The sequence below is a fragment of the Sceloporus occidentalis genome, unplaced genomic scaffold (assembly GCF_023333645.1).
Source record: "Sceloporus occidentalis isolate IW3139 unplaced genomic scaffold, rSceOcc1.0.p SCAF_69, whole genome shotgun sequence".
Classification (NCBI taxonomy): domain Eukaryota; kingdom Metazoa; phylum Chordata; class Lepidosauria; order Squamata; family Phrynosomatidae; genus Sceloporus; species Sceloporus occidentalis.
The window spans coordinates 1,854,850-1,875,725 of record NW_028317049.1 but is presented as its reverse complement, the minus strand read 5'-3'; the positions used below and the strand labels follow the sequence as shown (position 1 = coordinate 1,875,725).

General features: G+C 50.0%; 1 protein-coding gene across 1 annotated transcript in view; it reads right to left on the bottom strand.

Annotated features, from left to right (window-relative positions):
* Nucleotides 1-423: 423 nt before the first annotated feature.
* LOC149286392 (uncharacterized) overlaps nt 424-20,876 on the bottom strand; it is a 31,319-nt gene continuing 10,866 nt past the window's right edge. The window contains exons 3-5 of the mRNA XM_089494187.1: nt 20,033-20,153; nt 8,984-9,631; nt 424-488 (exon numbers count right to left, since the gene is read on the bottom strand). Of these exons, the coding sequence (XP_089350313.1) occupies nt 424-488; nt 8,984-9,631; nt 20,033-20,153 (834 nt within the window). The remainder of the gene's footprint in view (nt 489-8,983; nt 9,632-20,032; nt 20,154-20,876) is intronic.

The window sequence follows — 20,876 nt, the reverse complement described above, 5'->3', positions numbered from 1 at the left end:
TTGTTTTTCTGTTGAAGAAAGAAGGAACACAAGACCCTTTTCCTGTTCCTCTGTTCTGTTCAGTTGGTTTCAGTCTAGAGCAGGACCGCTCAACGTGGCAGTCGGCAAGGGCCAAAATTTTAAAGGCTGAACTTATTTGGGCCGCAGATAGGTTTTTAATGGCTCTCTTTCCAGCTTTTCACTTGAAGGCGAGTGTTGACCCTTCCTCTGCCACCAGCGCCCGCTCCTTTCCAGGAGAAAACTGGAAAGCCTTGAGGGGCAAGCACTGAGGACTATAGTTTAAATGCAGTCTGAAAGAAAGAAGTTGGAAGCATGAGCTTTTGTAGATTTGAGCTTACTTCCTCAGATGCAAGAACTTTCAGTTAGTCTCAGAGGTGCTATAAGATGGGCAGAGGTGCCTTCGGCAGTGCCTCCCCCCAGCCTTCAGAGCTCCACATAGCTGCTGCCTGGTGGGACTCCAAAGGCACCGCTGCTTCCCACCCCCAGGCCTTCAGAGTAAAGGAGAGGGAAAAGGAATAGAGGGAGGTGCCCCACTACTCCAACTTTATGCTACTTTCCTATGGGTCCAGCCAGTGTGGCATAGTGATTTGAGCATTGGACTAGGACTCTGGAGACCAGAGTTGAATTCCCTGGCATAAGTCCCCCCCCCGCCCAGGACTCAGGAGGCAGTGTGCATGTGGGGGGAGTGTGTGGGGGGACCCTCAGAGTCCCATGGAGCAGAAGCCCCAGAGACTCAGGAGGGAGAGGGAGGAAGCTTCAAAGCCCCATGGGAGTCTGAAGGCTTGGGGGCAGGGTCGCATGAGGAGGAGGAAGAGGAGGAGGAGCGCAAGGCAGCCAGAGGGAGGGAGCGAGGGTGGGAAGAAAATGGCCACTGGGGTCTGTTTTGCAAGGGTTATGGGGCTTGGTGCAGGTCTGCACAACATGCAGCCTTGACCATAGCCACCAACATCCTCCAAATCTTTGCAGGCCACCTGGAATCCTTTGGTGGGCCTTATGCGGCCCGTGGGCCATATGTTTTGCAGGCCTGCTCTAGAGCAACCCTAAGAAGGAGGGACCTCCAAAATGCCTTGCTTTTCACTGGCTGAACAAGGTCTTGCAAGCCCAACATTTTGGCTTTGTTGACTCAGTCCACCTGGAGTGCACTCTTTCTCTTTTCCTGCTGCCTTCCACCTTTCAGACCATCATCTTTCTTTCAATGAGTCATATGTCGCAGGTAGGGTTGCCATAATGGAGGACCTTGAAACCGGGACAAATGTAGGACAAGGTTTGAAAATGTAGGACATTTTTTTTTAATTTCCTGGCTAGGAAATTAAAAAAAAAAGTCCTAGATTTTTAAACCTTGTCCTCCTCCTCCTCCTCCTCCCGGCCTGGGAGGGAGCCTAGGCCGGCTCCCAGGCCGAGAAGGGCGGGGGGAAGCCTGGCATCGCGGCGATCTCCGCGGTGCCAGGCTTCCTCCTCCTCCTCCCGGCCTGGGAGGGAGCCTAGGCCGGCTCCCAGGCCGAGAAGGGCGGGGGGAAGCCTGGCATCGTGGCGATCGCCGCGGTGCCAGGCTTCCTCCTCCTCCTCCCGGCCTGGGAGGGAGCCTAGGCCGGCTCCCAGGCCGAGAAGGGCGGGGGGAAGCCTGGCATCGCGGCGATCGCCGCGGTGCCAGGCTTCCTCCTCCTCCTCCCGGCCTGGGAGGGAGCCTAGGCCGGCTCCCAGGCCGAGAAGGGCGGGGGGAAGCCTGGCATCGCGGCGATCGCCGCGGTGCCAGGCTTCCTCCTCCTCCTCCCGGCCTGGGAGGGAGCCTAGGCCGGCTCCCAGGCCGAGAAGGGCGGGGGGAAGCCTGGCATCGCGGCGATCGCCGCGGTGCCAGGCTTCCTCCTCCTCCTCCCGGCCTGGGAGGGAGCCTAGGCCGGCTCCCAGGCCGAGAAGGGCGGGGGGAAGCCTGGCATCGCGGCGATCGCCGCGGTGCCAGGCTTCCTCCTCCTCCTCCCGGCCTGGGAGGGAGCCTAGGCCGGCTCCCAGGCCGAGAAGGGCGGGGGGAAGCCTGGCATCGCGGCGATCGCCGCGGTGCCAGGCTTCCTCCTCCTCCTCCCGGCCTGGGAGGGAGCCTAGGCCGGCTCCCAGGCCGAGAAGGGCGGGGGGAAGCCAGGCATCGCGGCGATCTCCGCTGTGCCAGGCTTCATCCTCCTCCTCCCAGCCTGGGAGGGAGCCTAGGCCGGCTCCCAGGCCGGGAAAGAGGCGGAGGCTGCTCCTCATCGCGGCGATCGCCGCGGTGGGAAGCGGCCTGCTCCTCCTCCCGGCCTGGGAAGAAGCCTCGGCCGGCTCCCAGGCCGGGAAGGAGGCGGGGGCCGCCCCTCATCGCGGCGATCGCCGCAAGGGGAAGCGGCCTGCTCCTCCTCCCGGTCTGGGAGGAAGCCTCAGCAGGCTCCCAGGCCGGGAAAGAGGCAGGGGCCGCTCCTCATCGCGGCAATCGCCGCGGTGGGAAGCGGCCTCCTCCTCCTCCCTGGCCTCGTGGAGGCCTTGAGGACCCCGCGGCCGGAGCTCCGACCGTGGAGCCGCCTCCAAGGCCTTGCTGGGGCCCGGGAGGGAGCGTCTCCACGGCTGGAGCTCCAACCGCGGAGAGCCTTCCCAGGCCTCAGCAAGGCCTTGGAGCCGCCGCGGGGGCTGAGGTGGCCGCGGTGGGCGGGGCCGTCCCGGTTTGGGCGCCAAATTGTCCCGCCCCCCGGCGGGATATGGCAACCCTAGTCGCAGGGCAATTAAACCAGTCCCAAAATGGGTTATTTCTGCAGTGTCTTTTGGACCTCTTTTAGTCTTTGAGTTTTCATAAGGCTCTGTAGTTTAGAAGAGACTAATAATTATAACTATATTAATAATAATGAATAGAAATAAAAATAGAATTAAATAACAACTAAATAATAAAAATTGAATAAAAACATAAAAAGTAGACATTAAAATAGAATTAAAACTGAATTGAACAAACTCATCTCCCTCTCTGGAAAGTGTAAGCAAAGAGGCCTGGAAGGGACATTAAATGGGAAGAAGGGGGAAGGGGTAAATGTTGAGGGGGTCTCTTTTCCTGGAGTTTGCACCCATTGCTCCTTCTCCCGGTCTCTGGAGGGGTCTGCTGGGGATAGTGAGAGCATGGAATTCTGGGAGTGGGATTTTAGAGCTATGCCTAAAGTCCGATACACTCGATTTATTTGGTCTTCTAGGGAAGGTTGAGGCTTGATTTGCTCTGAGAGCCATTGAATTCTATCTTTGGTGGTCCATGGAAGACTGCATAAGTGTTGCACATGTAAAACACCTCCATTTGTACTTTCTGCAGGTGTGCAAAGAACCAAGATGGCCTCCAAAGGAAGGAAGAGAGGAAAAACTACCCTCAGTTCCTCCTTTGAGGAAAAAAATGGAGGAAAGAAGACCTTGGGACAGTAAATGTGCAGCCCTCCTTTTTTGAAGTGGAGCTATTGGGAATTTGAGAGACTGGGATGCAATGGGAGGTCGGTTATGTACAATCCTCTGTCTTTCAGTGATTAGTTGATCTGTGGTTCCTGCCATCTTGCCCTTGCTTCCCCTCAGGGCCAGGGATGGGACTGGGATTCCAGACAATCAGGGCCAGGGATGCATTGAGGGATTTGGATTCCAGACAATCAGGGCCAGGGATGGAGGGAGAGACTGGGATTCCAGACAATCAGGGCCAGGGATGCATTGAGGGATTTGGATTCCAGACAATCAGGGCCAGGGATGGAGGGAGGGACTGGGATTCCAGACAATCAGGGCCAGGGATGCATGGAGGGATTTGGATTCCAGACAATCAGGGCCAGGGATGCATTGAGGGATTTGGATTCCAGACAATCAGGGCCAGGGATGGAGGGAGGGACTGGGATTCCAGACAATCAGGGCCAGGGATGGAGGGAGGGACTGGGATTCCAGACAATCAGGGCCAGGGATGGAGGGAGGGACTGGGATTCCAGACAATCAGGGCCAGGGATGGAGGGAGGGACTGGGATTCCAGACAATCAGGGCCAGGGATGCATTGAGGGATTTGGATTCCAGACAATCAGGGCCAGGGATGCATTGAGGGATTTGGATTCCAGACAATCAGGGCCAGGGATGGAGGGAGGGACTGGGATTCCAGACAATCAGGGCCAGGGATGCATTGAGGGATTTGGATTCCAGACAATCAGGGCCAGGGATGGAGGGAGGGACTGGGATTCCAGACAATCAGGGCCAGGGATGCATTGAGGGATTTGAATTCCAGACAATCAGGGCCAGGGATGGAGGGAGGGACTGGGATTCCAGACAATCAGGGCCAGGGATGGAGGGAGGGACTGGGATTCCAGACAATCAGGGCCAGGGATGCATTGAGGGATTTGGATTCCAGACAATCAGGGCCAGGGATGGAGGGAGGGACTGGGATTCCAGACAATCAGGGCCAGGGATGGAGGGAGGGACTGGGATTCCAGACAATCAGGGCCAGGGATGGAGGGAGGGACTGGGATTCCAGACAATCAGGGCCAGGGATGGAGGGAGGGACTGGGATTCCAGACAATCAGGGCCAGGGATGCATTGAGGGATTTGGATTCCAGACAATCAGGGCCAGGGATGCATTGAGGGATTTGGATTCCAGACAATCAGGGCCAGGGATGGAGGGAGGGACTGGGATTCCAGACAATCAGGGCCAGGGATGCATTGAGGGATTTGGATTCCAGACAATCAGGGCCAGGGATGGAGGGAGGGACTGGGATTCCAGACAATCAGGGCCAGGGATGCATTGAGGGATTTGAATTCCAGACAATCAGGGCCAGGGATGGAGGGAGGGACTGGGATTCCAGACAATCAGGGCCAGGGATGCATTGAGGGATTTGGATTCCAGACAATCAGGGCCAGGGATGGAGGGAGGGACTGGGATTCCAGACAATCAGGGCCAGGGATGGAGGGAGGGACTGGGATTCCAGACAATCAGGGCCAGGGATGCATTGAGGGATTTGAATTCCAGACAATCAGGGCCAGGGATGGAGGGAGGGACTGGGATTCCAGACAATCAGGGCCAGGGATGGAGGGAGGGACTGGGATTCCAGACAATCAGGGCCAGGGATGCATTGAGGGATTTGGATTCCAGACAATCAGGGCCAGGGATGGAGGGAGGGACTGGGATTCCAGACAATCAGGGCCAGGGATGCATTGAGGGATTTGGATTCCAGACAATCAGGGCCAGGGATGGAGGGAGGGACTGGGATTCCAGACAATCAGGGCCAGGGATGCATTGAGGGATTTGAATTCCAGACAATCAGGGCCAGGGATGGAGGGAGGGACTGGGATTCCAGACAATCAGGGCCAGGGATGGAGGGAGGGACTGGGATTCCAGACAATCAGGGCCAGGGATGGAGGGAGGGACTGGGATTCCAGACAATCAGGGCCAGGGATGGAGGGAGGGACTGGGATTCCAGACAATCAGGGCCAGGGATGGAGGGAGGGACTGGGATTCCAGACAATCAGGGCCAGGGATGGAGGGAGGGACTGGGATTCCAGACAATCAGGGCCAGGGATGGAGGGAGGGACTGGGATTCCAGACAATCAGGGCCAGGGATGGAGGGAGGGACTGGGATTCCAGACAATCAGGGCCAGGGATGGAGGGAGGGACTGGGATTCCAAACAATCAGGGCCCCTCAGAGTGTCCTCAGGAGGACTTCTTCTGTTCCTGCCTTTGTCCTTCTGTGGAAAATTGATTAAGGGAGAAAAAGATTACAAATGCAATGAAATATAAGGGAAGGTTATTGTTGGGGTATCTTTCCCCTTTTTGTTGATTTGTTTTTAGTGGTTTTAATTCTGTGCAGAGTTTGTTTAATTGGGTTTCATGTCTGTAACAGGCCTCTGTTGGTCCTCCTCTTCAGGGTTGCTGTGAAGGAGAAGGTAGGTATTTGAGGGGGGTGCCCAATCCGGATCCTGTGGGCCTCTAAGCCTAGTTCCCAGGTTGCCAGGGGATTGCCAGAGTTTTGAGGTTCCCTCCATCTCCCTCCTCTTGGCTTTGGCCTAGATTTTGGTTCTTCTCTCCCCACCAGACAGAGCCCCCTCCACCAGGACTCCAGAGAAAATTCCCTCCCCCCCAAATGTTGCTTCCAATGCTACTGAACCTTATCTTGTGTGATGCTTTCTATTTGGCACAAAACTCTTCCCCAAATGAGGCCTCAGAAGGGAGGGTCTCTCCTTTGCCCCACTTTCCAGGAGTGAGGGGGCTCCTGAAAGACCTTTTTACCTTTGGATCCCCCTCCCCTCCATGGACATGCCTCTCTCCAAGGGTCTCCCGTGCCCTCTCTTCTCATAATAACCCCCCAAGTACCTGGGCCCCAAGGAATCCCCCGAGGAGGGGGCAGGGAAGGAAAGAGGGAGAGGAGGCCTGGCAGGCCCCTTGCCTTTCTTTGGATGGAGAAGAAGGGCTTCCTTCCTTCTTATAGCATCCAAGGGCCCTCAGAAGACCCTTCAGCCATTCCTCTGAATGAACAAGGGCTCTCCTCACATCCCTCCCTCCCTCAGAACAGATTGTGAGGGCAGCCATGGCTTCAGGGGCTGAGACTGTGCATGCACAGATGCCCCCAAAGACCCCTCCTCAGCATGAACAGGGATTGCCAGGTCCTAGATGCTGCTGCTTATTCCGCTGCTGGCCTTTTCGGGAAAGGAAGGTATGCGCCGGGTGTTTGGCGGCCTCCCCTTCCTTTCTTCCTTTGAGGAGACCACAATGGAGCCCAAGGTCAGAGCTGGATTCAGGAGGGAAAGGCAGGAAAGGAAGGCTCCGCTTTGGAAATATAGCTCTCCCTGTGTATATCGCGCGCGTGTGTGTATGTTTGCCTCTGCTGTTCTTATGGCTGGGAATGGCGCTGAGGGCTGAAGAGAGAAGAAATGGTCAGTTTTGTGCAAATGCAAAACTTCTGTCCATCAAAGAGCCCAGTGTGTTGAAACAGCAAAGAACTTTATTGAGAACACATAGTCAGAAATTCAGCGTTTAAGCCAGAACTGCCACTCCAATCCAAACAATACATTAAAAACCCAAAACCTAAAACTCCACCCTCTTCTAAACCATGCCCCCACCTCCAATTCCCACAGTCCCTGCCCCGCAGGTAAAAATCCCCCCTTTGTCATTCCCAGAAACTAGCCCTTTCTGTTAATACCAGCCTCCAACTTTCTTCAGCCAACATCGCACACATTGCAAAACTATCATTCCCATAACTATTCTATCCAGCTGCAACAATTCCCAGCCCCCCATCTACCTAACCTATACCATGACCCACAATCCCCAGCCAAATATACAACCCATAGTAATTATCTATACAATTAGCAATGAAAACCTCAACTTGACAACATACAACCTTAAAACATAATCAGACATAAGGACAGACAAATCTTACAAGCAAAATCACAAGGGCCTTTTCTTAGCAACACTGGATTGAAAATATATTTTTTGTAATCCTTATTGAAAAAATAGTATCCATTCACTACTGGGATTTGTGTGGCTTCTCTCCTGTGTGGACTCTCTGATGCATCTCTAGGAGTGACTTCCGAGAAAAACATTTCCCACAATGCTGGCATTTGTATGGCTTTTCTCCTGTGTGGACTCTCTGATGATTCACTAGGTTTGACTTCTGAGAAAAACATTTCCCACAATGCTGGCATTTGTGTGGCTTCTCTCCTGTGTGGACTCTCTGATGTTTCACTAGGTTTGACTTCTGAGAAAAACATTTCCCACAATGCTGGCATTTGTGTGGCTTCTCTCCTCTGTGGACTCTCTGATGCATCTCTAGGAGTGACTTCCGAGAAAAACATTTCCCACAATGCTGGCATTTGTATGGCTTCTCTCCTGTGTGGACTCCCTGATGTGTCACTAGGTCTCTCTTCGAAGAAAAACATTTCCCACAATGCTGGCATTTGTGTGGCTTTTCTCCTGTGTGGACTCTCTGATGATTCACTAGGTTTGACTTCTGAGAAAAACATTTCCCACAATGCTGGCATTTGTGTGGCTTCTCTCCTGTGTGGACTCTCTGATGTTTCACTAGGTTTGACTTCTGAGAAAAACATTTCCCACAATGCTGGCATTTGTGTGGCTTCTCTCCTCTGTGGACTCTCTGATGCATCTCTAGGAGTGACTTCCGAGAAAAACATTTCCCACAATGCTGGCATTTGTATGGCTTCTCTCCTGTGTGGACTCTCTGATGTGTCACTAGGTCTCTCTTCGAAGAAAAACATTTCCCACAATGCTGGCATTTGTGTGGCTTTTCTCCTGTGTGGACTCTCTGATGATTCACTAGGTTTGACTTCTGAGAAAAACATTTCCCACAATGCTGGCATTTGTGTGGCTTCTCTCCTCTGTGGACTCTCTGATGTTTCACTAGGTTTGACTTCGAACAAAAACATTTCCCACAATGCTGGCATTCGTATGGCTTCTCTCCTCTGTGGACTCTCTGATGCATCTCTAGGAGTGACTTCCGAGAAAAACATTTCCCACAATGCTGGCATTTGTGTGGCTTCTCTCCTGTGTGGACTCTCCGATGCATGACAAGGATTGATCTGTAAGCAAAACGTTTCCTACAATGCTGGCATTTGTGTGGCTTCTCTCCTGTGTGGACTCTCTGATGTGTCAATAGGTTTGACTTCTGAGAAAAACATTTCCCACAATGCTGGCATTTGTATGGCTTTTCTCCTGTGTGGACTCTCTGATGTGTCAATAGGTTTGATTTCAATGAAAAACATTTCCCACAATGCTCGCATTTGTGTGGCTTTTCTCCTGTGTGGACTCTCTGATGTGTCACTAGGACTGACTTCGAAGAAAAACATTTCCCACAACGCTGGCATTTGTATGGCTTCTCTCCTGTGTGGACTCTCTTATGTATCACTAGGTCTGACTTCGAAGAAAAATCTTTCCCACAACGCTGGCATTTGTGTGGCTTCTCTCCTGTGTGGACTCTCTGATGTCTCACTAGGTCTGAGTTCGAAGAAAAACATTTCCCACAATGCTGGCATTTGTGTGGCTTCTCTCCTGTGTGGACTCTCTGATGTTTCACTAGGTTTGACTTCAAAGAAAAACATTTCCCACAATGCAGGCATTTGTATGGCTTCTCTCCTGTGTGGACTCTCTGATGTCTCACTAGGCTTGACTTCTGAGAAAAACATTTCCCACAACGCTGGCATTTGTGTGACTTCTCTCCTGTGTGGACTCTCTGATGTTTCACTAGGTCTGACTTCGAAGAAAAACATTTCCCACAACGCTGGCATTTGTATGGCTTCTCTCCTGTGTGGACTCTCTGATGTATCAATAGGTTTGACTTCAAAGAAAAACATTTCCCACAATGCAGGCATTTGTATGGCTTCTCTCCAGTGTGGACTCTCTGATGTCTCACTAGCTGTGACTTCCAAGAAAAACATTTCCCACAACGCTGGCATTTGTGTGACTTCTCTCCTGTGTGGACTCTCTGATGTCTCACTAGGTCTGACTTCGAAGAAAAACATTTCCCACAATGCTGGCATTTGTGTGGCTTCTCTCCTGTGTGGAGTCTTTGATGCATGACAAGGATTGACTTGTAAGCAAAACGTTTCCTACAATGCTGGCATTTATGTGACTTCTTTCCTGTGTGGACTCTCTCATGACTCAAATGTTTTTCTGTAAAGAAAGATAATGAGAGACAAGACTGAAAATCAGAGTTAAGAGAGGAGGGTGTTACCCCATGATTTAGCCCTCATTAACCCCTCCTTATTAGAGATTAAATTAAGAAAGGTGAATAACCCAAGCATGACCCTGCTGCTTATGCCCCTAAATACATGGAACAATTGTATCCTTACTTATAGGAGCTAGCAAAGAATGGGGATATTCCATTAAACATGTGCAAAAATACTTTGATTGACAGGTGGCATAATTTCCTGTGAGACTGCCATAGAGTCCTGATCCAGAGCCCAAGGCATGATGGAAGCTAACTGCAGAGGATGTTTCATGCTGTTTGGCACCAGGAGATGACTCACAGCCAAAACAGTATGCAGCTCACATGCGGATTGGTGTGGTTTGGATTGTAGTTGTGTGTACAAGAGATGGTGAAGTTGATGGAAGTCGGAGAGGAGAGCTTGCAAATATTAGTATTATTTTGCAACTCAAGATAGAGAACCTCCAAGGATTTCGATGAAATCAACTGTGTCTGTGACTTATTTTTAAGTGTGAAAAGTGGTCAGTGCACTACCAATATCTATATAGCTGAATATTTGCTTCCGTATTCTGCTATGTTATTGCTGAGCTGCATCTGGGAACGTCACCCTCAGACTCTAGTGTATACTGGCTTTTGAACGCAATCGAAATTCAGAGCCAAGAAGGACCTGAGAGCCAGTGTGCTAATCATTTCTGTCTGACTACATTCATTTCAGACCATTCTTCAGCCCAGGAAATATTCATAAGTTAATTAAACCAGGAGCCCTGGTGGCGCAGTGGTTAAATGCCTGTACTGCAGCCATTCACTCAAGACCACAAGGTTGCGAGTTCAAGACCAGCAAAAGGGCCCAAGCTCGACTCAGGCTTGCATCCTTCCGAGGTCGCTAAAATGAGTACCCAGACTGTTGGGGGCAAATTAGCTTACTTGCTAATTTGCTTACTTGCTGTTCACCGCTATGATCTTTGGAATAGCGGTATATAAATAAAACAAATTATTATTATTATTATTATTAAACCTTTTTGAACACTCGGTTACAGGGATTTGTAACTGGTTGACTGGCTGAACCCAAAGGGTGCTCAATAATGGCTCCTTTTCATCCTGGAGAGAAGTGACCAGTGGGGTCCCACAGGGTTCTGTCCTGGGCCCAGTGCTGTTCAACATCTTTATCAATGATTTGGATGACAGAATTGGGGGTATACTTATTTGCAGATGGCACCAAATGAGGAGGAGTAGCTACTACCCCTGAGAACTGGATCAAATTTCAGAAAGACCTTAATAGATTAGAAAGCTGGGCGAATGCTAACAAAATGAATTTCATCACAGAGAAATGTAAGGTACTGCAATGAAGGGCGGAAAAATGAAATGCACAGAGATAGGATGGGTGACACCTGGCCGAACGAGACTACATGTGAAAGGGATCTAGGAGTCAAAGTAGACCGCAAGTTGAACATGAGTCAACAATGTGATGCGGCAGCTAAAAAGGCCAATGCAATTTTCGGCTGCATCAATAGAAGTATAGTGTCTAGATCAAGGGAAGTAATAGTGCCGCTCTATTCTGCTTTGGTCAGAGTCCGCCTGGAATATTGTTTCCAGTTCTAGGCACCACAATTTTAAAAGGATGTTGAGAAGCTGGTGAGTGTCCAAAGGAAGATGGCTGAAATGGTGAAGGGTCTGGAAACCATGAAGCCCTGTGAGGAGAGACTCGAGGAGCTGTGGATGTTTAGCCTGGAGAAGAGAAGGTTAAGAGTGATATTATAGCCCTGTTTAAATACTTGAAGGGATGTCATATTGAGGAGGGAGCAAGCTTGTTTTCTGCTGCTCCAGAGACTAGAACACGGAACAATGAAGCAAGTCACAGAAAAATAGATTCCACATCGACATTAAGAGGAACTTCCTGACAGTAAGGGCTTTTCGACAGTGGAACACACTCTACTTCGGAGTGTAGTGGAATCTCCTTCTTTGGAGGTCTTTAAGGAGAGGTTGGATGGCCATCTGCTGGGGATGCTTTGATTGAGAGTCCCTGCATGGCAGAAGGGGGGTTGGACTGGATGATTCTACGATTCTATGATTAATATCTCAGGTGGAGAAACTCCAGCCCCTGGGCTAGATAAGACCTGTATTAATTTATGGATCTGATCCTGCCCCCAAGCAACAATTACAGTATAGGATCATAGGATCTTAGGAATATCTGCCCTGACTGACTGTTCTTTGACATCAGTCCAATTACAGACAGTCTGTTGGTTTACATGGCTAAGCATCTCAATGCACTCGCCAACCCCATTTGTCGCAGGAGCTCCTGACTTCTCTTCCCATTTCAGACCCTCAGCAATTGGAATCCAGATCCGCATAGCTAAAGTATTACCATTATCAAAGTCTTACATCTCTTCACCACTCCCACCTGTTATCGCGTTCTTGTGCATGTGTGTGAATGCTTATGCGTGTGTGTGTGTGTATTTTGCTTTTCCCCTAAATAAAACAAAAACCTATTTCAAATGCCTTTAGAGTTCTGTGTGCTTCTGGGCCTGGTATAGTTGGGCTGAATCCCGAGGTCGCTCTTGCCCCAACCAAACTATATCTCTCTTTTCAGCTAAGTACTAAATTCCCCTAAAAGCATAGGACTTGTGGGTGTCCTTCCCAGACTCCAGCATTTCGGGTAACAAAAAGCCTCTGGAATCAACCATGAAACTAAGCAAGCTCAGGTAGGAAAAGAAACATTAGAGAACAAGCTGGTTGTGTGTCTCCCTTTCCTACCTACATAGATATTACTCATAATTGCTAAATGGAACCCCTAAATATGTCTGAAAAAAGTGGGGGGCATTCTCACTTACGATTTACAAAGATTTTAAATACAGCGGTTCATTATAATGCAACTTAAAATGCAGCGAGTTTTATCCTGCTTTTCAAATCGCTTTATCTTCATCGTTCCCATTTACTTAACATTTTATTTTGATTTGCTGTAATTGTCCTGGTTTTGTTCCCATTCATGGATGAATCGGTGTATATTTCAACCGGTTCTGTTACTTTTTCATTCACATTCATTTGTTTTGGCTGTCAATCAAAGCAACATCATCATGACGTCACAATAATTCAGAGTAACATGCACCGATGTATCCTGTACCTGCATTCCCACTACCTGACTCCTTCTTGTCTGCGGAGACGCAACAGAAGAGCCTTGGATGCAGACGATTTTCATTGGTTGCTGCCTCTCCAAAAAATCTTTCCCCAAATCTCCAAGCCAGAAGGGAGAGAGAGGGCATTTTGGAAGTCCTACTGGACAGGGGGGAGCAATGAAGGATGTGCCTTGGGAAAGGAGGGCATGGAATCAGGCTGGCTTATGGACCCAGCCTCCTCCTTTCTCTCTCTCTCTCTCTTTGTGTGTGTGTGCAGTGGGTTTAAATGGCTAGAGACTTGCATCCAAAGCCCAGGGTTGGAAAATCGGATCAAGGAGGAGAAGGCAGTGGGTTGAAGTGGAATACACACACACACACACACACACACACACACACACACACACCCAGGGTTTCCTATGTCTCCCCAGATTCCGTTTGGGAAAGAGAGAAGGAAAGGCTCTATTTCCTCCCAGATTGCTGTGCATCCACCCTCTCCTCCGTTACAAATGGTGTTCAATGGCTCTCCTCACACAGAGGGGAGGTTGCAATCCACCGGGGGAAGCCTTTAAGAGTCCTTTGACTGATGCAGGTGCTTGAGCGGCTGGGACTTCAGGAGCTTAAAGTGCTGAAGAGATTAAGCTCCTGTAAACAATTAAAAATTTTTAAAAATTGATAATCCTTATCTCTTATTGAAAGACCGCCAAGGACAAAGGGGAGAGGGAAGCAAAGATGGCAACGGTGATGACGGATGGGGACAGAAAGGGTGACTCCCCCGAGCCAGCCCATCGTGCTCTGCTGCTCCCATCCAGTTAACCCGCTTTCAGAGGCTGATCATTCCTATTTAAATACCCTGATTCCTGTCCCGAATCAAGGTTCGACCCTTCTATTTTTTTAACCCAGTATATAAGCCCTTAACACGGATTAAATAAAAACCTGGGTTAAGATTCGGATCTTAGCGGGAACGATTGCGGGTTAATCTAGAACTGTTCTAGAGTTAATTCGGTTTCTAATAGGAACGCTATACCTTGAATTCGATTTGTAACCCAGAGTTTAAGCCAGTGAGAATGCCCCCAAGGATTTGAGTTGGTTCTCAGAAGTTCACTCAATCCAGTTCTTAAAACCTGTCAGGTTGGTGGCTGCCTCCCAATCCCCAAGGCCCCTCTCCTGGCCCTTCCCAGAGGTCCCTTCCTGTCCACACAGAGCTAGGCGATCCTGGCTTTGCTCCTGCCTTCCCCTCCTGGCTCACAGAGGCCTGATCCCCTTCCCTTTCTCCCTCCGCTCTCCAACCTTCCCACTTGCCCATCTGCACTGCTTTACCATTTCACCTTCAACATCTCTTCCCTGCCTTTCTATTTTTCACATTCCTTCCATCTCTCTATCACAGACAGAAACACACCCACAGAGTGTGTGTGATGCATAAAAGGGACACTCTGAAGCCCATTTGTTGAGAAAGGCAGGATTATCAATATACAAATAACTCATTGGGAAAGGCAGAGCAAGGGGGATTGGGACATGGACTTCAATTTTGGTGAAGGTCAAGTGCCAGAGAGCAGCCTTAAAACAGCCTTAAGACATCTCTAAGACAGGGATGGACTACTGTTGTTGATGGGGTGTGTGGTCACATTGCCCCCCAGGGGATCTCAGGAGCACCCCCACATGGTATTCCCTGGGGGGGAGACAAATAATATTTTGCCCCTCAATATCCGACTCCATGCCTTTTGCCCCTGTTCTCTGAGACATTGCAGGGCCAAGGGAGCCATTTTACACAAGCCTCTCCACAGCCTCAAAACACTGGAGAAGGGGCCAAAAAAGGCAGCAAACTTGGTCATGGATGGACTGAGGAGCATTTGGAGCCAAAAACATTTTTCTCCATGGTTCCTTCCCTCAAAATCCTAGAATTGACAGTTTAGGATAGGATATTTAGAATCCTTAGATAGTGGAAAGCAATAGTGCCTCACTAAACTACAAATTCCAAGATTTCACAGAAAGTTGCTATGACAGTTAAACTATGTGTGAAAGGAATATAGGAGCCCTGGTAGACCACAACTCAAACCGGGATCAACAGTGTGATGCAGCAACTAAAAAGGCCAATGTGATCCTAGGCAACATCAATGCGAGTATAGTGTTATGGCAGGGGGTTGGACTGGATGGCCCTTCTAGGTTCTTTCAACTCTATGATTCTATGTTATAGATGAAGGGAAGTAATAGTGCAACTCTATTCTGCTTTGGTCAGGCCCCCACTTGGAATACTGTGTCCACATGTGGTCACCACAATTCTCCTTTTGCCACCGGACTTTGCCAGGAGCTGCGTTTGCTGCCGGGCGGCTCTCCCTGGGTTGTTAGAGGTGCGCAGCTGCGCACCGGCCCGGGGAGGCCGCCCACGGACTGCTTTTGTTGGGGACTCCCTGCCTCCATAGCATATCCGCGGCGGCTCTGGTTGAGCTGAAGCTTGGAACACCTGGGGGGAAGGCGGAGGGAGGGGCGTGTCGGGGCAGTGGCACGCTTAAAGCCAGCTTGCCTGGTCTCCTCCTCCGTTACGCCTCCTTTTGCCACCGGACTTTGCCAGGAGCTGCGTTTGCTGCCGGGCAGCTCTCTCTGGGTTGTTAGAGGTGCGCAGCTGCGCACCGGCCCAGGGAGGCCGCCCACTGACTGCTTTTATTGGGGACTCCGCAGCTACGCAACTGTGTAGCTGCGCATCTGTGCAGCGGCGTGAGGGCAGGAGGATTGTGTCCTTGCCAGCTTCGGAACAGAGAATGCCTGCTGTGTTACTTCTCTGTTCCCTCTGTTGTTTGGTAGGGGGAGGGGGAGGATATGGACGCGGGGAATGCTTTGGCTGGGGAGGAAGAGGATAACATCGGCTCGAGCGGAGCTCCCATTGAGGTGGTGTGGGGCAGGGGGAGGTATGGCGGTAGGAGAATGGACTTGCGTTACAGAGGAAGGCGAGATCGATGCGTCATATCTATCTCTCCTTCCTGTCCTCCTCCTAGCCAAGAGGACCTGAGGGTCATTCCAACCGTGCCACAAACCCTGTCTCTGCTCCTGTGCAACGCCAGATCAATTAACAACAAGACCCACATCATCCACGATCTGTTGGAGGACAGTAATTGTGACCTGGCTTGCATTACTGAAACCTGGCTTGGGCCTGAGGGGGATGCTGTGTGGGCGCAGGCCCGCCCTGCCGGGTTTTCGGTGAAGGACCAGACCAGGTTAGGTGGGCGGGGGTGTTGCCTTGATACATAAGAACACCTTGTCTCTCACCAGGAACCACGTCCGTCAAATTTCCATTATCGAGTGTATCCCACAGGGCTCTGTCCTGGGCCCAGTGCTATTCAACATCTTTATCAATGACCTGGATGACAGAATTGGGAGCATACTTATCAAATTTGCAGATGACACCAAATTAGGGGGAATAGCTAATACCCCAGAGGACAGGATCAAGATTCAAAATGACCTGAATAGACTAGAAAGCTGGGCCAAAGCTAACAAAATGAAATTCAACACAGAGAAATGTAAGGTATTGCACTTAGGGGGAAAAATAAAATGCACAGATATAGGATGGGTGACACCTGGCTGAATGAAACAACGTGTGAAAGGGATCTAGGAGTCCAAGTAGACCACAAGTTGAACATGAGTGAACAGTGTGATGCGGCAGCTAAAAAGGCCAATGCTATTTTAGGCTGCATCAATAGAAGTATAGTGTCTAGATCAAGAGAAGTAATAGTGCCACTGTATTCTGCTTTGGTCAGGCCCCACCTAGAATATTGTGTCCAGTTCTGGGCACCACAATTCAGAAAGGACATTGAGAAACTGGAGCGTGTCCAAAGGAGGGCGACAAAAATGGTGAAGGGTCTGGAAACCATGCCCTATGAGGAACGACTTAGGGAGCTGGGGATGTTTAGCCTGGAGAAAAGAAGGTTAAGAGGTGATATGATAGCCCTGTTTAAATATTTGAAAGGATGTCATATTGAAGAGGGAGCAAGCTTGTTCTCTGCTGCTCCAGAGAACAGGACCCGGAACAATGGATGCAAGCTACAGGAAAAGAGATTCCACCTGAACATTAGGAGGAACTTCCTGACAGTAAGGGCTGTTCGACAGTGGAATGCACTCCCTCGAAGGGTGATAGAGTCTCCTTCCTTGGAGGTCTTTAAACAGAGGCTGGATGGCCATCTGTCAGGGATGCTTTGAATTGGATTTCCTGCATGGCAGGGGGTTGGACTGGATGGTCCTAGTGGTCTCTTCCAACTCTACGATTCTATGATTCTATGATTCTATTATTCTACTTGACCCTAAAGGCCAGGGATAGTCTAGGGATTTTGTTGGTGTATCGGCCACCCCGTGCGCTAACAGACTCCCTTAACGAGCTGACACAGTTGGTCTCGGAGCTGATGCTGGAAACACCCAGGCTACTTGTCCTGGGTGATTTCAACATCACCTTCGCAGCCAACTATGTTCCATCCGGTGCGGCTCGGGAATTCATGGATACCATGGCGGCCATGGGCCTGTCCCAATTGGTCTCGGGCCCAACGCATTGTGCGGGTAATACGCTTGATTTGGTCTTTTGTATGGATGCGGAAAATCCGTGGGCGGAAATAACTAATATTTCCGCCCTGTCATGGACAGATCACTTCCTGGTGGAGGCGAAAATCAAGGCTTCTACCCAGATCCCCTCCGGGGGTGGTGGACCTATTAGAATGGTCCACCCTCGAAGGCTGATAGAACCCAAAAGGTTCCAGGAAGCCCTAGAGGAGAACATGGTTGGAAATGACGGCGATTCTGTTGATGCCTTGACTGGTATCTGGGATACCGGTCTCTCTAGGGCTATACACAGTATCGCTCCCAAGCGCCCTCTCAGGCCTGCTTCCAAACGTAAGCCCTGGTACACGGAAGATCTCCGGGCGAGGAAGCGGGTTCTGCGATGACTAGAGCATCGCTGGCAGAAACACCTACGCTTAGCCGACAAGGCTCTCCTAGACTGCCTTTTGGAGGACTATGGAGAGGCGATACGAGCAGCTAAGAACTTGTTCTATGGTGCTCGTGTCACGTCCGCGGAGTCGCGTCCAGCAGAGTTGTTCAGGGTAGTCAGGGAGCTAACTCAGCTCCCTCCTGCCCCGAACCAGATTCTTGCACCTTATAAGGCCTGCTGTGACCAATTTAACAACTTCTTCGCGGATAAAACCTCTCGGATAAGCGAAGGTCTTAACGCCGGCATTAGCGCAGAACCTAGAGAAGAGGCATCCAGAGCCTCCGTGGACTCTATTAAACTGGATCAGTTTGAGTTGGTTAGTACCGATGATGTGGACAAGATCCTTAGAAGTGTTCAGAAGACTACCTGCTCTCTCGATCCCTGTCCCTCATGGCTAGAGGCTCAGGGGGGACCGGTGGTAACTTCGCTGTTACACCGGATTATAAACACATCTTTGAGGGATTGGCAATTTCCATCCAGCTTAAAATTGGCCATTGTAAAACCGCTGTTAAAAAAGCCCTCCTTCGACCCCCTGATGCATAATAATTATCGGCCAGTCTCGCTACTGCCATTTTTGGGGAAGGTGATCGAGAGGGCGGTTGCAATCCAGCTTCAATCGATCTTGGAGGAAACGGATTATCTGGACCCATTTCAAACCGGCTTTCGGGCGGGTTACGGGGTTGAGATGGCCATGGTCGCCTTGGTCGATGATCTCCGTCTGGGCATTGACAGGGGAAGCGTGTCCTTGTTGGTGCTCTTGGACATCTCAGCGGCTTTCGATACCATAGACCATGGTATCCTTCTGGAGCGCCTGGCAGAGGTGGGAATCGGGGGAACTGCGCTCCAGTGGTTCCGGTCCTACCTCTCTGGGAGGTTCCAGATGGTGCAGCTGGGAGACGTGTGCTCTGATAAGAGGGCCCTTATATCTGGGGTCCCTCAAGGAGCCATTCTGTCTCCCATGCTTTTTAACATTTACATGAAACAGCTGGGAGAGATCATCCGGAGACATGGGGCGCGGGGTTATCAGTACGCTGATGACACCCAAATAGTTTTCTCTATGTCTCCGACTGATGCAGTGACTGGGGATGGCATCTCTCCTCTTGTGGCCTGTCTGGAGTCAGTAATGGGCTGGATGAGAGAAAACCGACTCAGTCTGAATCCAGAGAAAACGGAGGTGCTCGTGATAGGTTCTCCTGGCCCGGGGATGGCGGTGGTTCCACCTGTCCTGAAAGGGATCACGCTTCCCGTGAAGGACTCGGTACGCAGTCTGGGGGTGCTCCTTGACTCGTCGCTCCACCTTACATCTCAGGTGGATGCGACGGTCAGGAGCACCTGTTATCAGCTTCGGCTGATTCGCCAGCTGCGTCCCTACCTGGGCCAGAGGGACCTTGAAACGGTTGTACATGCTCTGGTAACCTCTCGACTGGATTTCTGCAACGCGCTCTACTTGGGGCAACCCTTGTACCATACCCGGAAGCTACAATTGGTGCAGAATATGGCAGCCAGGCTGGTCACTGGTACATCCAGGGCCAGCCACATAACACCAGTGCTTAAAGAGCTACACTGGCTGCCTATTCGCTTCCGGGCGCAATACAAGGTGTTGGTTATTACCTATAAAGCCCTAAATGGCTTGGGTCCAGGATACCTTGAGGACCGCCTCTCCCCATACATTCCGCCCCGCACACTCAGAACATCTGGGCAGCAGCTACTGAGGGTCCCTGGGGCAAGATTAACCTCTACATCGAGGAGGTCCTTTTCCATCTCGGCCCCGACCCTCTGGAATTCGCTGCCCATAGAGCTCCGCACAATTACCTCCCTGGCCCAGTTCAAGAAGGAATTAAAAACCTTCTTGTTCAAGTTAGCATTCCCGGATATAGGTTCCAGTTAGTCTCCCCCCCCCCTCTGTCAGCAGTGGCAAGCTGGCCAGAATTGGTTTTAATGTAATTTTATTAATGTAATTTCTTTTATTGTATGCGTATTTGTACTGTATGTATTGTATAAGGTTGTATACCGTCCTGATCATAGGAAGGGCGGTATAGAAATAAAATTTTTATTTTATTATTTTATTTTTAAAAGGGATGTTGAGAAGCTGGAGAGCAATGAAAATGGTGAAGGATCTGGAAACCATCAAACCCTATGAGGAGTGGTTTAGGGAGCTGGGAATGTTTAGCCTGGAGAAGAGAAGGTTAAGAGTGGATATGATAGCCCTGTTCAAATATTTGAAGAGATACTGAGGATGGAGCAAGCTTGCTTTCTGCTGCTCTAGAGCAAAGGACACGGAGGACATTCCTTACCCACAGAGGCCACATTCTCATAATTCTCCATCATCACATAATTGTACATAAGTCTCTGCTTCTTAGTCAGCAGTTTCCATTCATCCTCAGTGAAATATACCGCCACATCCGCAAACGTCACCTGTAATAGAAAATAGCCCTCATTCTGAGAATGACTAATAAAAAGGGGAGGGAGAAGCACATGATGCATCCCAACCATTATTTGATCACCTCAGAATTTAGTCCAGGGAATAAACTTTAAATTCTGTTAGCAAGAAAAAAGCTACTGCCTTTGAAATCCAATTTGTCTTAAATCTTTTCAATATAATATGCAATATAATAAACAATATACTTTAGGCCATGGCTGGGATATTGATGATGGATTAGGATATTGACTATCCCAACACATACAGTACATTTAGCCATCAAAGAATTATGGTGCATTTAGACATTTCTTGGCACATTTCAGAGGCAAATGTCATTTTTAAAAAGCAGTTCTCAGAAGCACTGTGGGTTTGAAGGCCATGGGGCCACCCCCACTTTATATTCAGATACATTCTCCCATATCACCGAACACTTCATAGATGGGAAAAACAAGACACATGTGGGCAAGCAACACCAAAAAGTGGTGAAGGCGGTCAAAGTTGTTTATGAGGAAGATCACACAAGCAAGGAAGCACACAGCAGTTTGCTTTTCCCTCAGACTCGTAGCAAGGGCAACTTCCTGCCCCTTTCTTTCTTATCCTCTCCTCACTTTTGAGTTGATGGGGTGGAAACTCCTTGGCACTCCTTATGCAGAAATTGAAATGAGCTGAAGAAAAGGGAAAGTGGGAGGAGGAGAGAGAAACCAGGACATTTTAAAAGC